The 15,160-nt window shown below is 58.0% G+C and overlaps 5 protein-coding genes across 5 annotated transcripts; 2 read left to right on the top strand and 3 right to left on the bottom strand.

Moving 5' to 3' along the window:
* Positions 1–15: 15 nt before the first annotated feature.
* On the top strand, positions 16–2,763 carry EV422DRAFT_530458 (uncharacterized protein). The gene is made up of 10 exons (XM_053070396.1): positions 16–166; positions 254–297; positions 378–386; positions 455–654; positions 751–1,157; positions 1,242–1,372; positions 1,456–1,531; positions 1,632–1,678; positions 1,750–1,817; positions 1,889–2,763. The coding sequence occupies exons 1-10, from the start codon at positions 40–42 to the stop codon at positions 2,676–2,678; spliced, it is 1,899 nt and encodes a 632-aa protein (XP_052925538.1). The 5' UTR covers positions 16–39; the 3' UTR covers positions 2,679–2,763.
* A 368-nt stretch (positions 2,764–3,131) lies between these two features.
* EV422DRAFT_506570 (molecular chaperone) lies at positions 3,132–5,443 on the bottom strand (the record flags this gene model as incomplete). Its single annotated transcript, XM_053068571.1, has 8 exons — positions 3,132–3,398; positions 3,470–4,213; positions 4,264–4,349; positions 4,418–4,522; positions 4,605–4,676; positions 4,753–5,023; positions 5,050–5,336; positions 5,416–5,443. 8 exons carry the CDS (start codon positions 5,441–5,443, stop codon positions 3,132–3,134), a joined length of 1,860 nt encoding a protein of 619 aa, XP_052925537.1.
* A 989-nt stretch (positions 5,444–6,432) lies between these two features.
* EV422DRAFT_506569 (LYR motif-containing protein 2) lies at positions 6,433–6,814 on the bottom strand (the record flags this gene model as incomplete). Its single annotated transcript, XM_053068570.1, has 2 exons — positions 6,433–6,669; positions 6,749–6,814. The coding sequence occupies 2 exons, from the start codon at positions 6,812–6,814 to the stop codon at positions 6,433–6,435; spliced, it is 303 nt and encodes a 100-aa protein (XP_052925536.1).
* Positions 6,815–9,750: 2,936 nt separating this feature from the next.
* On the bottom strand, positions 9,751–12,711 carry EV422DRAFT_530436 (uncharacterized protein). The gene is made up of 10 exons (XM_053070395.1): positions 12,407–12,711; positions 12,214–12,307; positions 12,085–12,147; positions 11,832–12,010; positions 11,624–11,752; positions 11,227–11,558; positions 10,931–11,120; positions 10,699–10,841; positions 10,523–10,615; positions 9,751–10,452 (listed from the first exon to the last, which is right to left on the bottom strand). Exons 1-10 carry the CDS (start codon positions 12,648–12,650, stop codon positions 9,970–9,972), a joined length of 1,950 nt encoding a protein of 649 aa, XP_052925535.1. The 5' UTR covers positions 12,651–12,711; the 3' UTR covers positions 9,751–9,969.
* Positions 12,712–12,876: 165 nt separating this feature from the next.
* Positions 12,877–15,078, top strand: EV422DRAFT_530429 (nucleotide-diphospho-sugar transferase). Its single transcript, XM_053070394.1, has 3 exons — positions 12,877–13,336; positions 13,586–13,624; positions 13,694–15,078. The coding sequence occupies exons 1-3, from the start codon at positions 12,982–12,984 to the stop codon at positions 14,782–14,784; spliced, it is 1,485 nt and encodes a 494-aa protein (XP_052925534.1). The 5' UTR covers positions 12,877–12,981; the 3' UTR covers positions 14,785–15,078.
* The last annotated feature ends 82 nt before the right edge of the window (positions 15,079–15,160 follow it).

Raw genomic sequence — 15,160 nt, 5'->3', positions numbered from 1 at the left:
ACCCACGAGATCAGGACACCCCTCAATGGCATCATTGGTATGTCCTCGCCATCTTTGGCACTATCACCCGCACTGACATCTCATGTTTGTATACCAGGATTGAGCGCTCTGCTGGCAGAAACACCGTTGAATTCGGATCAGAAGGATCTGACGAATTCTATACGAGGTAATGTGAGCGGGCATAAGTGGTGGGGCTCTATGCACGCAAAGCTGGATGGAGCTGACTGCTTTATTTTTTCGTGTGCCCGTGCAGATTGTAGTGATGGGTTGTTGATTATAGTCAATGACGTGCTTGATGTACGTAAAACCAAGGTTAACTTGAGCAAATTCATCGAAGTACGTAGCTCACCATTCCTCCATTTATCTTCCCCCAACAGTTTTCAAAGGTGCGTCTTCCCACAAGTCACGAATTCAAAACCCAATCAGTTCCTCAAGCCCCTTTTGAAACCCACAGATCGAGGCTGGCAAATTGGAACTCGAAACTCGCCCGTTCGACCTTTTCAACTGCATCGAGAGCTCGCTGTACCTCCTGCACCTCAAAGCGTCCCAGAAGGGCCTGGTGCTGACGCATAACATCATGCCGGAGACGCCGAAATGTGTTACCGGCGATGTGACGAGATTGAGGCAGATTTTGATTAATTTAGTGGGGAATAGGTAGGGGTTTACGGTGTCTTGAGAGGGGGTGTTGGGTGCGAGTATGGCTGGAACGAAGACACTGACGCACCGTCCCCCCCCCCCCCCCTCTTCCAGCGTAAAATTCACAGCGGAAGGCCAAGTAGTCGTCACCGTCTCCGCCTCCCCGCACCCCACCCTCCCCAACAACTACGAACTCTCCTTCGAAGTCCTCGACACCGGCATCGGCATCCCTCAAGAAAGCATCCCGGGCCTCTTCCAATCCTTCACGCAGGTCGATTCCTCCACCACGCGGAAATACGGTGGCACTGGCCTTGGCTTGGCGATCTGCAAGCAGTTGGTGGAGATGATGGGGGGTAGGATATGGGTGACGAGTGAGCATGGCAAGGGGAGTAGATTCTGTTTCACGATTGCGGCGTCGGCGGCGAAGGAGTCGAAGAAGAAGGCGAGCGTGGCCGAGGCGGTTGTGAGTGATTTGGCGCAGAGGTATCCGATGAGTGTGCTGATGGCTGAGGATAATGCGGGTGAGGTTTTTTTGGTTTCATCCCTTTCTCTTTGATAGCTTCGGGTGATTGATAACGTTTCTGGGTGATTCTTTCGTTTTCTAGTCAACATAAAACTAGCCGTCCGCATGCTCTCCCGTCTCGGCTACGAAATCAAAGTCGTCGTGAACGGAGCCGAGGCCGTCGAGGAAGTCAAGCGCGGGAACTATGATCTCGTGCTTATGGATATGCAGATGGTAAATCCTGTCCTGGTCGCCTCTCTCCCTCCATCTTGAATTGAAACGCTGAATCTGGGCTTTTTTTTCCCGCGACCCGTCAGCCGGTAATGAATGGTCTGGAAGCCACTAGACTGATTCGCGCCGAGAAGAGTATTGAGATGCAGCCTGTTATCATCGGTAAGGGGGGGGGGGGGGGGGGGGGGCTTGCGTGACCGCTTGACTTGGACGTACGTTGAGGTGGGAGGCCGCCATGTTGACGATCTTTGAATGGTTGCAGCGTTGACTGCGAATGCGATGGATACGGATCGGAAGAAGTGCATGGAGGTGAGGAGCTCACCCAACGATTGGTTGAGTATGGGGGTTCTGGGTATTGATATGGGCTGCTATTCTTGCAGGCTGGGATGGACCATCATCTGTCGAAGCCTATCAAGATGGAAGTTTTGGCGGATGCGTTGGAGTTCTGGTACGTTTTTTCTCCTCCCACCCCCGCACCCCCAATGATTACCACATCCAGCTCTGACAGTCGCAAAACAGGGGCGCCAAAATCGCCACCCGCAAATACGTCCATATCCACAACCACCGCCTCTCCAGCCTCAGCATGGGCAGCAACAATACCTCCGGCGACGGCCGCTCCAACCAGTCCTCCTCCCCCATCAAAGACATGACCGCCCTCCAAAAAGACATCCTCGGCAGCGGGCGACTCGGGCGGGGTTCCTCATCCACCTCCAGTTTCCCCCAGGGCGGGATCAATGTCAGCGCTGGCCCAACCAACAGCAGCGGCGGCGGCAACGCTGCCGGCGGGCTCAGCGGGTTCTGGACCCTCGGCCGCAACCGCCGCTCGAGCACGAGTGTCGGGCCCAACACCGCCGCGTCACAGTCTGCACACGCCGGCCTGCAACTAGCGATATCCACCCAGCAGCTGTTAGCACCCGACGCGGCCCGCCGACGCTCACGGCCGGTCGATACCGCCCCTGCGGTTGCGGAAACGAGCCCGGATGGGAGTACCACCGGTGTGAATACTGCGACGGGGAGTAAGGGGTTTCTGGGGTATGGGCGGAGATCGAGCGCAGGGGCCTCGCCGTCTCCGCCGCCACCGTCGGCGTCGGACGCACCACCACCACCGTCAGCGGCGCAGAATAGGCCGTCGTCTGTGTCGCTTGACCGACACCCACCGCCACTTGCGACACCCGCGATGGAACAGGTGCGGCCAAATCAACAGCTGCTTGTGCCGCAACTTCACCCTGCCGCCGCTGCTCTTGCGAGTCCGCAAGTGGGTGCGGATACGAACACGGGGGTTACCAGCGATGACGTGCCCACACCGTGATGGATGTGGGGGCGTCACACCTGCCACATGCAGCGACACCGCATCATGTACACCGCTTTCATTTGACCCCCCCGCCCCCCCCCCCCCCCCTCCCCCCCCGGTTTTCGGCGTAAATAACCGGGTGCTTTTGGGGGGGAATTCTTCACACCCGGCCCTTATCCCTGTTATCACCCTGCCCTCTGCTTTCAGAGGTTGTCACATTGCATTGTGAGAGCGCAACACCAAGGGTGCCCAAAATCCTGTTCATACGTATACTAAAAGCAGTTGCCATGCCTGAAAACGGATGAATTGAATGAGTGAAATAAGGGGCAAGAATGTACTGTATCATGATCATCAAGGGCTAAAGTGTCAAACGCTCTAATCTACGCCGCAGGGATATATATCCCTTTCTCTGGTCATCTACACATACGCATCCACTCCCCCCCCCCCCTCCCTGCCGGGGGGCCACAGAATCTACCGATAAGCAAACCGCTCAAAAACCTCCCTACACCTAACCCTCGCCCTCAGCTTCGCACACAACAGAAACGCCCCACTCAGTTTCCGATGCAGCGAGTACGTCTCGTCCGGCGGCGGGGTGAGCCGCTCGCGCAGCATGAGCGGGATCTCGGCGCGCACGCGGGTCGTCACGTCTTGCGTTGCGAAATCGTACACGGTGGGGGAGGTGGACGAGAAGGGCTCGGCGAGGGTTAGGATGGAGTTCACGTGGGCGTTTGTCATTTGCTGTGATAAATCAGGTTAGTTTAGGCGCGGGGGTGGAATTGAGACAGACGACACACAAACGTAAAACGTACCACACTCTCGACCCCCGTGAGGAATCCCAACACCGTCGACCAATGCGCACACCCCTCACGATCCCCCTTGGCCGCACACTGCAACACCTTTCTATAGTCCTCCACAAACTCCCCGCTAAACTCCCTCGCCGCTCCAAAATCCAATAGATGCAACCGATCCGTGGCGACATCGTAAAGGAAATTGCTCCAGTTCGGGTCGGTCTGCATGAACCGGAACTCAAACACCTCGCGGAGGCAGAGACGGAGGACACGTTCGGCGATCGAGTCCCGTGTGTGTTGGGGGAGGGCCGCGATGAGCGGCGAGCCGAGCGGAGTGCCTGTGACGAACTCCGTGGTGAGGATTTGGCGGGTGCTGAGGTGCGGGATGACTTTGGGTACGTGGTATGATTCAGCGTCGTCGGCGATGAGGGATGCGAACCGGGACATAGCGGCGGCTTCACGGGTGTAATCGCATTCCCAGGCGAGTTCCTTGCGCGCGACGCGGATGGTATTGTCGAGGTAGAGGCCCTTGGGGAGGAAATTGGAGAAGAGGATGAGGGTGCGGAGGTTGTCGAGGTCGGAGTCGATGCTGGAAGCGACGCCGGGGTATTGGACTTTGACGGCGACGGCGAGGCCGGAGGGGAGGGTGGCGCGGTGCACTTGGCCGATGGAGGCGGCGGCAAGGGGCATCATGTCGAAGGTGGAGAATTGGGCGCGCCAGTCGTCGCCCAGTTCTTTTCGGAGCGTCAACTGTACACTATAAGACTGAGTAACCTTTCGGAAAACGGGTGGTGAGCGGATATGATTCTCCGTACCTGTAGCTGAGAGTCTGGCATGTAGTTTGCACTATTCTGCACCCGCAGCAGTATATCTTCCAACTCTTTCGGAAGCATCGAGTTGTCTATTGCAGACGAGAGTATGAGAGGCTGTTTCCCCGCCCGGCCTCCTGGCCTCCGACAAGGCACATACCCTGAATACTCAGCATCTGGCCCAGCTTTAGAGCAGCCCCTCGCATCTGCGACAGCTTGCTAACGATTCGCTGTACATTCTTCTGACTCAACACTGGGCTGCCCCCTTAAAACCGTGACCGATGAGGAAGTTTAGACACCGAGAACACCACCAGCAGTGACAGTCTTATGTATCAAAACCAACAAACCTCCTTCAGACATCCCCGTTGCGCGTTTGATTGCCTCCCCAAATGTACCGACGCCGACGCCAGCTACTAGACCTATTTGACGAAATCAGTCCCTCACTCGTCAGAGTCGCTCGGAAACGACAACGAACAGCAATTGTTACAAACTCACTCCCGTAATGCCACAACCGCCCAACCCGACTCGCAGGCACTCTCGACTGCCGCAACGGCGCCCTCGGTTGCAAAGGTGACTCGGGTATCGAGGCAGCCGCATCCGCTATCGGATCTGTCGAAGACGCCGGAGACGTGGGTGTTGCTGCTGTTACTGGAACTTCGTCTTTCGTAGATAGCAGAGGGGATGGATACGTCGCGGGGGTCGGTGGTGCCGGTTTCGATTGTGGCGGAGTCTTTTTGGCAAAATGGCGTCGGCTTACTTCCCGTAACTGGCCATCCCGACAGAATCACATACCTCCACCACACCAGCCGTCGACACCCTAGCCCCTGCTCTCTCCGCCTCTTCCACTCCTCCCATCTTCACGCCAACCGGCGTCGCGTACGTCACCGGCTCACTACCCGCCCCTCCTGCCTCCCGTCCTGCCTCCGTCCCCACTTTCTGCCCAACACCATGCGCCCGTCTCGCATCCCACACCTCCGACACAGCCCGTGGGATACTCGACGTCCGCGCATAGTGCACCACCCCGTCCCGTTGGGTGCGTGCGATGGAGTTTAGGACGGCGCGGGATGCAACGAGCAGACCTGCGGGATGAGAGGGGGTGAGTGAATGGAGTGGTGGGGAGAAGGCAGGGACGGGACGGAGGGGGCCAGACGCACTTACTTAGGAAGTCGCTTCCTTTGGAAGCCATTCTAGGCTGTGGTTAACGGGGTGGTCTTGCCCCAGCAATGATGGGCGCTCTGGGTTGGGGAATTTCAAAACTCCGAAAGAATGCCGACTTGCGAGTGGAAAACCGCGTAACAAGTGCCCCCCCTTCTCTCGCTGCACACTTCAGAAAAGAGGGTAACTTCAGCTACTAACTGAAGTTACTGAAAAAGCACTGAAAGCATGACGCCTTACGGGGTTGTTTGGAGGCCATCGGTGGCACCCTCCAACGGTCCAACCCGCATTGTTTTCGAAAGCATCGGGTGCAAAAGACGATATGGCATGCCAAAATTATTCCCTAATCAATCAACTACTTTTTGCGCCTGTGCCAAGTCCCGGCTCGCATTGATGGGATTGCCGAGTGCACACCGCCAAGAGCGAGCTCCCACGCTTTCCAATGCCACAAATCCAAGTATGGATCCCTTCCTTTCCCCACATGCCGATCACTTCCCGGCAAGCAGTTCTAGGCTACAGCTAGACTATGTTCCCCAGGAAAACCGTCATCTGCTTCACCCCATTTCGCTCAGAGCCATTGCCAGTGTGCACCGCTCCGAACAGCTCCATGCAGCCTAATGCCGCTATATCCGCGCGGTCAACGCTCCCCCGTTGTTCCTCCTCCACCGTTCACGACTCGCAAGAACCCCAGTCCAAGCTCCCATCTGCGTGCAGCTATCCCGAGTGCCGCAACCCCATGGGAAACGGCACTATGCGCGCATGTTCATGTCGTCGCTCGACCGTCGGCTTGCAACGATTCGTTTGCAAGTCGGATACGAGTCCATATCCACAATGTCGAGAATCCGCGGTGGCGCTAGCGAAGTGTGAGCATCGTCGCCGAGTAACAGTCTTCGGGGCGCGGAGAGATCCTGGGCTAGAGCCAGCTCACCCCAGCGAGATTCTTCTCTGCTCGGAACTGCTGCACCGTAATTCGCTCTTCCGCATGCCTCCTCCAACCCACAAACGCCTCCCCTGCCTCTCTCAACTCCCACCACCCCTCTTAGCCAACGTAACACTCGTCTCCAACGTCCTCAACTGCACCATCCCCTGACTCAACAACATCCTAATCCGGTCCACATCCCCGACATCCACATTCCGGTACCGATCGAAGTCCGAACGGGCCCACTCGCGCACAAAGGCGGCGTCGGAGGGTGGGAGGTGTTTTGAGAGACGCAGGATTGAGCGGTAGAGGGTGAGGACTTTTTGGCGGGTTAGGAACTAGGGGCGGGAGAGCGAGGGTGAGTTGGGGAATGGGGGGGTGGGGGGTTGGGTAGCCAATTGGAGGGGGAGGGCGTACCTGGTCGAGGGAGAGGATGGGGCCTTTTAGACGGGAGGAGAGAGGGGAGAGACGGGAGGAGGACATTGCAGTGGTGGGTGGTGGGTGGGTGGGTGCGGGTCGGTAGCAGGAATCAATAGCAAGAGCCTGATGGAAGGGATTCGTGATCACCGAAAATGTTGAAACCTTTAAAGGCACTTTGTGGGGACTTTATGGGTATCCAAGCCTTTCGGAAGCCGCCTTACGTTAGGGCACCGTTCCTGGTTGCTACATACACACCTCGGGGCGTCTTTAAACCCATTCTTGTTGATTACTTTTGAACCTGGAAATCCTGTCTCGGATGTATCGCGTGAACTTAGATTTTAATACGATTCCCTGTAGTTCGAGGTTTTTATACCCCAAAGTCCAATCGTAGGTCCAGCGAGAAGGTGTAATGTCTCTCTATCTTGAGTGAACTATGCTACTCTTGGGTCCTAGGCGATCCTGGCAAACGGTGCGGGTCCGCCATGACCGTGGATCATCGAATACACGATCGTCGCCATGTTGATCGTGCTGAGTGCATCCCTGTTGTAGTAGCGCATCTAGTAGAGCAGAATCACATTTGTGTCCATGTAAAAATGGGAAGGCTCTCTGACGGCCTGAAGTTTGCCTTGGGGTGTTCAGATTCCGTAACCGAAAGGATCATCGGCGAGGTCTGTGCGACCTGCTGTCGCCGATCCCTGTGGAAGACCGAACCACGAGTTGGAGTTGTTCGATCCCGAGTTTCCGCCCTTGCCCTTGATGAGATGAGGGCCGTACTCTCCAGAGGCCAACGGGTTGTCATCGTAGGGAATGAAGTCCTTGTCGTAGTAGCCGTCGCGGTCCATGCTGTCGTTGGTGCACTTGTAGTGTGGTACCTGCACTGTCACACCCAAAAAATGTCACTGTTTTGACCGCCCTCCGCTCGTCCGCAAATACTGTCATTCCACCCGTGCGAAAAAAGTGTGGAGACGGGGAATAAACTCTATTCCAGCTCGCACAATACTCATCAACTCCTCACAGAAACTCAGGCATCCTTCACCCAAAATGGCAGCATCCCATCCGGTTTCCGCTCTCGTCCTCCCCGAACAACCGATTGAGAGCTCCGAGCACACCGAAGAGGATGAGGGTGACCTTCATGAAACGTTGCGCGCCCGTTTGGAACGGAGAAGGGCTGTGCTAGGTGGTGTCGGAAGTGGGGAATCTATGCCATCGGGCGGTCCTACTGCTACACATACACCTGAAAGCAATGTGAGTGAAGCTTGCCAGCCACCCCGCCTCAATGTCCCCAGCGGATCTCCCCTCAAAACCATCCCCGCCCATACCAGCACGCCCAGCCGCCACCGCGACCCATCCGCAACGACTACATGCAAAACCACGTCAACACCCACCACCGCCCGCAAAACTACATCCGCGAACCCGCCCTCCCCAATCGCTACATCGAGCACCCCAAACTCGCCACCCTCACCCGTCTCAAGGCCGACGTCGTCAACGACTACGCCACCCCGCCCATGTACGTCCGCGCGGATCTGCGGAAGCAGAAGCTGGGCGATGTGTTCAAGGGCCAGCGGTTCGATGTCGTGCTGATTGATCCGCCGTTGGAGGAGTACGTACTGCACTGTACTGTCCTGTCCATCCCGCTGTTCTCTCATACACCTCCATGGTTACTCCAATGCTCCCTGGCAGATACTGCGAATGGTCCCCGGCAACCGTGACGCACACCCCGGACCCGCTCCGCGCGTACTGGACGTGGCGCGAGATCGCGGACCTGCGCATCGAGGACATTGCCGCGACGCCCTCGTTCCTGTTCATCTGGGTCGGCAACCGCGACGGGCTCGACAGGGGCAGGGAGCTGCTGGCTAAGTGGGGGTACAGGCGGTGTGAGGATATCACGTGGATCAAGACCAATCGGACGTGGGAGGTGGGTGTTGTGTGTGTGTTGGGGGGGGCAGCCGGATGGGGTGGGGTTGCTAACGTTGGGGTTTTTTTTGTGAAAGGGCACGACGTTGATATCCCCACCGTCGGTCCTCCAACACTCCAAGGAACACTGTCTGATGGGAATCAAGGGCACCGTGCGCCGGTCCACCGACGGGCATTTCATCCACGTGCGTACTGGACATCCCCCCGCCCGTGTCGTCTCCCCCACCCCCACTCACCCCTCGCACACACACAGTGCAACGTCGACACCGAGGTCCTCATCGCCGAAGAGCCCCCGCACCGGCTCCCGTCCAAGCCCACGGAGCTGTACGCGCTGATCGAGCGGTTCTGCATGGGCCGGCGGCGGCTGGAGCTGTTCGGCGGCGACGCGAACATCCGCCGCGGGTGGGTGACCGCCGGGCTGGGGGTCAGCTGCAGCAACTAGAACGCGGGGGCGTACAGGGCGTGGTTTGCCGGAGCGGATGCGACGGCAAGCGGGGGCGTGAGGGCCGGCGGGTTGGTGGCTACGACACCCGGTAGGTTTGTGTGGTTTGTGCGAGCGAGCGCGACGAGGGGGGTTATTCATTGTATTCTCTTGCGGAAGATATCGAACTCCTCCGCCCGAAATCCCCGCCCGCTACACGAACCAACAACGCCGCCGGCGGAAGGCGGATGAGTGGGATGAGGTGAACAACCTCGCCCGAATGAGTGAGTTTCGACAAGAGAAATGAGCCGTACGAGTGAAACCCCCGACATTTACGGGCGCGGGGTTAGGATCAGTCACCGCGTACGAACCGGGGGGAGGTGATGTGTATATGCCACCGGAACCTCGCGATGTTACGGCGTACATATATGGGATGTAGGTCAGGGTCTGTGTTTATATATGGTGCGTGTTGGAGTCACAGAATCATATCCATCTGTCGGCTTGGTCAATGACAGACGAGTTCGGCCGCGCGTATGTATGTATGCGACGTATATTTGCAGTAGGCATATATATAGTGAAGTCCGTGCGTGAGGCATAACAGCCAACAGAAAGCTGGAAGATGATGGCCTCGCTGCTGCTCCTCAACGCCATCCGCCCAGTTGCCGGGGGGGGGGGGGGGGGGGGGGGGGGAGGGGGGCGGGCGGTTTTTTGGTTATTGGCGACATACAACCAAACCCGAAACCATGGGCATGAAGCATCCCCAGCTTTCCCATCAGTACATGCACCCCCGAACCGGGCGGATCCCAATCCCAGCTGACCCCAATGGACGGGGTGGGGCCCGCACCCTCCGCATCACCCAATCCCCCCAGCGCACTAACCCACATCACCGCACGTCCCCCCTCCTCCTCCTCGCCCTCTCGCTCACCAGCACCACAATCTCCTCCACCGCCTTCACGCCCTCCTCCTCCCTCTCCCTCGCCTCGCGTTTCCACCGCCCGACCTCAGCCTCCAGCCTCCCCACCTCGCTGGTCGTGCGATGGATCTCGGCGCGGAGTCGGGCGGTCTCCGCGTCGCGTTGCGTTAGCTGACTGCGCGCTGTGGCGAGCTCGGCCGTGAGGGAGGCGAGCCGCGCTTCGGTTTGGGTGGACGCGGACTGCGCGGAGGTTAGGTGGGTGGTTGCGTCGCTCAGTTGGGCGCGCAGGGACGTGATCTCGGTGGTCTGCGCGGCGAGTTGGGCGGCGAGGGCGTCCCGCGCGGCGGTGAGACGGGCGTGGGTGGGGAGCAGGGCGTCGTGGGTTGCTTGGAGGGTTGCGAGTTGGGTTTGCAGGGTTGTGATGGTTTTCTCGAGGGAGGTTTGGTGCGCGGCCTGTGGGTGGGGCAAGGAGGGTTAGCGTGGATAGAGGGCGATTGGGGAGGGGGGATATATGATACGTTACGGCGTCTCGTCGGGCTTGGGTTTCTGCTGCGGAGAGTTTATCCGCCCACTGCCGGTTTTCGAGCGTGTGCTTGCTTTTGAGGGTTTGGAGATCCTGCAAGGCGTGATTTGGTATCAGGCATCGCCCCAACTCCCATCCCATGTGAATCTGAATCCATCGGCAGGCAGTCCACAAACCTCCTCAAGGGTGGTATGACTACTCTCAACCCTGCGTAACTTCTCCTCCAGCTTCTGCACACGCCCCCGCCACTCGGATTCGGTCGCTGCTACCGCGGCCCGGATGGCTTCCTCGTGTTCCGCATGTGTGCGTTTAGCTTGTTCTATCAACCACACCACCCCAACGACGCCAAGCCCGGGTAAGTCAGAAATGTCCCTCCAACCAGCCCCCAGAAACCACCCCCAACATTACCATCCCACAAAACCTCCCGAGTCCGCCCCTTCTCCCTCGCCCTCTCCAGCTCCTCCACTACACGTTTCAGATCCTGCTTTAGGCCTTCGATCCGCGCGTCGGCGTCGCAGCGCACCGAGTCGAGTTCAAGTTGGGTGCGTTTGGTGTCGGATTGCGATTTGGAGAGGAGGAGCGATGTCTGATGGTGGGCCTGCGGGCATGAGAAGATGAGAGTCAGTCGGGGGGGGCTATCACCCATACTATGTAGACCCCACTGGAAAAATGAACCAGGGGGGAAAGTTACAACAACACCCTACCTCACGCTCCGCCCCAAGTTCCCTCGCAACCTCCTCCAACCTCCTCCTCAACTCCTCCCGTTCCCTCCCAACCCCGTCGCCAACCTCCCTCGCCTCCCGCTCCATCCTCCTGAGTCGTCCCTCAAGCACCCTGTACGCCTCGCTCGACTTTGCGGCATTCCTACAAGCGGCGTCTAGCTGTTTTTGCTTGGCGAGGAGATCGGAGCGCAGGTCGGTGAGAACGTCCCGGTGGTTGGCGTCGAGGAGGGAGACGGTTTGGGCGAGGTCGGAGGCGTGCGCGAGGTGGAGGAGGGTGTGTTTGCGGGCGGAGGCGTTGCGGTCGAGGGCTACGGCTGGGGTGCGGGAGGGGTGAGGGTGGGGATTTGGAGGGAATATTTTGGTGTTAAGGGGCCGGTACCTATGACTTTGGCCATCTCCTCAGGCACCTCGTTCCCGTTCAGCTGGATCTCTTCCAATGTTGTGTTCCATTTTAGCAGGTCGGCGATGGCTTTGCTCCCCAATAAGCCGATATGATTCCAGCGGAGATCTAGGGGATACAACATGGGTGAGGACAAAAAAGCTCCGTCACAGTTTTTCGAACCCGCCGTCCCATGCGGGAACCGCACCTAACCGCCTCAAACACTGGTTATTCCGCAACCCCACAGCCAGCGTCTGTGCGCCATCGGGCCCGATGCTGTTGTTACGCAGGTCGAGGTCTTCCAGGGTCTGGTTGACGGCTAGCGCGTCGGCGAGGGAGCGGATGCCGGCTTGCCAGATGCCTATGCAGTTCCATTCCATGACTAGGCTGTTTTGCCGGGATATGTCGGGGGTTAGCGGTGGGTCTGGCCTTGAGATGAGGTGACTTGATTCGCCGCTTACCTCTTCAGGGATCCGTTGACCTTGAGCATCTGAGCCAGAGCCAGCGCACCATCTGCGCGGATGCTACGTGTTTTTAAACATGCAGCATTGGGAGGAGGGGGGCGGAAACGGAGGCTTTTTGAGACATACCTGTTTCCCCGCACGTCCAGATGCGTGACGCTGTGGTTTGTCTTTAGTCCGCCGGCAATCAGGATGCAGCCTTCGTCGTTCAGAAATGTGTCCGCTGTACATGTACATAGGGGTAGAGATGGGATGTTTTGGGTCGAAACGCACGAGTTCTCGTCGCAGACCAGGGCTCGATCCCAACACCCGTGAAACATACCTAGGATGACACGGGAAAAGTAGACATCGTGGGACAAGGCGGTGGAAAGAGCGGCGCATTCCTTGAGGGTCAGCGACTGTCCGCGGAGGTCGATAGTTTTTGCTGTAGTAGTAACCCTATCTGAGGCAGGAGCGAGCGGGCGGTTGCTGAGGAGGAGGTCGGTGAGCGCGCGGTGAGGGTCTATAGCGAGTTCTGAGCATTTTGCGAGGTAAGCGTGCTTGAAAGCGTCCATTTCTTTGGGCATGGATGGACGGTTGCAGTTGCGGGAAGAGAGAAGGCATGCATGATAGTATGAGAGGGAGAAGAGGGGGGGCAGCAAACGAACGCGTCCAGAATCCGCGTTGAACCTTCAGAGTCCTCAGAAGATGAGTCACGCACGCGTCGAGAGTGACTCACCCTCAGACTCACCCCCTGTCGTCTATAATACGGAGATCGTTGTGAAGTCTGAAGGAGTGTGAAGGGGAGAAAGCCTCGAACGCACTCCAATTGGGGGGCGCAACCAGATATACTGCACGATAGACCCCCATCGCCCAAACTTTCCCACCCTCAACCGTACACATACGCAGCCTACAGACATGGCTCCACAACTGCACGACCACGCTACCCTCCTCAAGCGCTTCACAGACGCCGGCCAGGGTCACGTCTTTGCTTTCTGGGACGCCCTCTCGCAAAACGACCGCGCAGAGCTCCTCGACAACCTCGCGAAAATAGACGTCGACCGCGTAAACAGAATCTTCAAGAAGGCCACCGCTCCAACCGACGAGGCTGCCGCAACCGCCGCAAAGGACGAGCTAGAGCCGCTGCCGGAGGCCGCTTTCGCGTCGACTATCGGTAAAGCAAACGAAGCAAAGGTCGCCAGCTGGTATAACGAGGGTCTCAAGCTGATTGCTCAGAATAAGGTCGCCGTGATCCTATTGGCTGGTGGACAGGGTGAGTTTCGGACTGACAGAGCCCCAGCATGCGACCGCTAGCGAGCCTAGATTTGAACTGAGAGACTGAGCGTGACGATGGTTTGCGATGGGAGCGCGGTTCTTGAGGCAGGCGAGCCCGGCCAGTTCCTTACGAGCTGGCTATTGTTTCAACAATCCAACCTCCGCATCGCTCCGCGCTTCGACACGGTTATATGTGCATGACTCCCTTGAGCTTACCTTGAGCTTACCCTTCGCTCCATTTCGTTAGGCACACGTCTCGGTTCCTCTGACCCCAAAGGATGTTACGGTAAGAGCGCTTGGCCCACACATCAATCTCGCTTTTCAAAAGTTTCTCAATCTCATCCTTTCTTTTCAGACATCGGTCTGCCATCGAAAAAGTCGCTCTTCCAACTCCAAGCTGAGCGCATCATCCGTCTCCAGAAGGTAGCCGCAAAAGCCCACTCGAAAGGCACCGAAAACGTCGTGATCCCGTGGTACATCATGGTCTCTGGCCCCACACGCGAAGCAACAACCTCCTACTTCCGCAAACACAACTTCTTTGGCCTGGACCCTGAAAATGTCATGTTCTTCGAACAAGGCGTTCTACCCGCCTTTGACCCCACCGGCAAAATCTTCATGGAAACCAAATCCACGCCCGCGCTCGCCCCCGACGGGAACGGCGGGATCTACGCCGCACTCCGCCGCGAAGGCGTCCTCGCTGACCTCGAACGCCGCCAGATCCCCTACGTGCACACCTACTGCGTCGACAACTGCCTCGTCAAAGTCGCCGACCCAGTCTTCATCGGCTACTGCGTCGGCCAAGACGCCGACTGCGGCGCAAAAGCGGTCCCCAAAGCGTCCGCCAACGAATCCGTCGGCGTCATCTGCCTCCGATCGGGCAAATTCGCAGTCGTCGAGTACTCCGAGATCCCCCCCGCGATCGCCGAAGCCACCCGCCCAGACGACCCCTCCACCCTCCTCTACAACGCCGCCAACATCGCCAACCACTTTTACACCACCGCCTTCCTCAACCGCGTCGACGCCCTCGAAGCCGAACTCGACTACCACGTCGCGCACAAAAAGATCAAACACGTCGACACCACCACGGGCGAAAAAGTATCCCCCTCACAAAACAACGGCGTGAAATTGGAACTCTTCATCTTTGACGTATTCCCCTTCACCCAACGCATGGCCGTCCTCGAAGTCCCCCGCAACGACGAGTTCTCCCCGCTCAAGAACGCCCCAGGCGCCGCGAAGCCCGTGGACTCGCCCGAGACGTCCCGCGCGCATATCCTGGACCAGTGTGTGCGTTGGGCGCGGGCCGCGGGTGCGACGGTGGTGAGCAGTAACGAGAACGAGAAGGAGGACCCGCCGGTCCTGGAGATCTCGCCGTTGGTGTCGTACGGCGGCGAGGGGCTGGAGGCGTACGCTGGAAAGACGATCTTCACGCCGACTATCTTGGCGTGAGGAGATTTACGAGCGAGCGGGACGGTGTTCCGACAAGCTGATACATGCACCAAATACGCAGACCCCCGTTACAGAACTGCCCGAGTCCGACATGTTCGTCCCCCCCCCCCCCCCTTTCGCTGTTCTCCGTTTGTCTTTCTTTTTTTGATCTCTTGCGGACTCACACATCTTGTCAAACACTCCCTCGCCCCGCCCGTGATTCTACGGCTAGGTAGCAATTAGATAGAAGATCCCCCTCCTTGTTATTCGTATTCATTTTATGAGAAAAAAAAAATATGATGATATGATTTGCGTGTACATACAAGCCTTCTCTGTGTTGTGTATTCACGCCCCCACCCGACGTCCATGGCTTGCCAAACAATCTTCGAACCCCATT

This window comes from Fimicolochytrium jonesii (genome assembly GCF_025526975.1).
Source record: "Fimicolochytrium jonesii strain JEL569 chromosome Unknown EV422scaffold_12, whole genome shotgun sequence".
Lineage (NCBI taxonomy): Eukaryota > Fungi > Chytridiomycota > Chytridiomycetes > Spizellomycetales > Powellomycetaceae > Fimicolochytrium > Fimicolochytrium jonesii.
The sequence above is the reverse complement of the archived record's forward strand: the minus strand, read 5'-3'. Positions and strand labels throughout refer to the sequence as shown.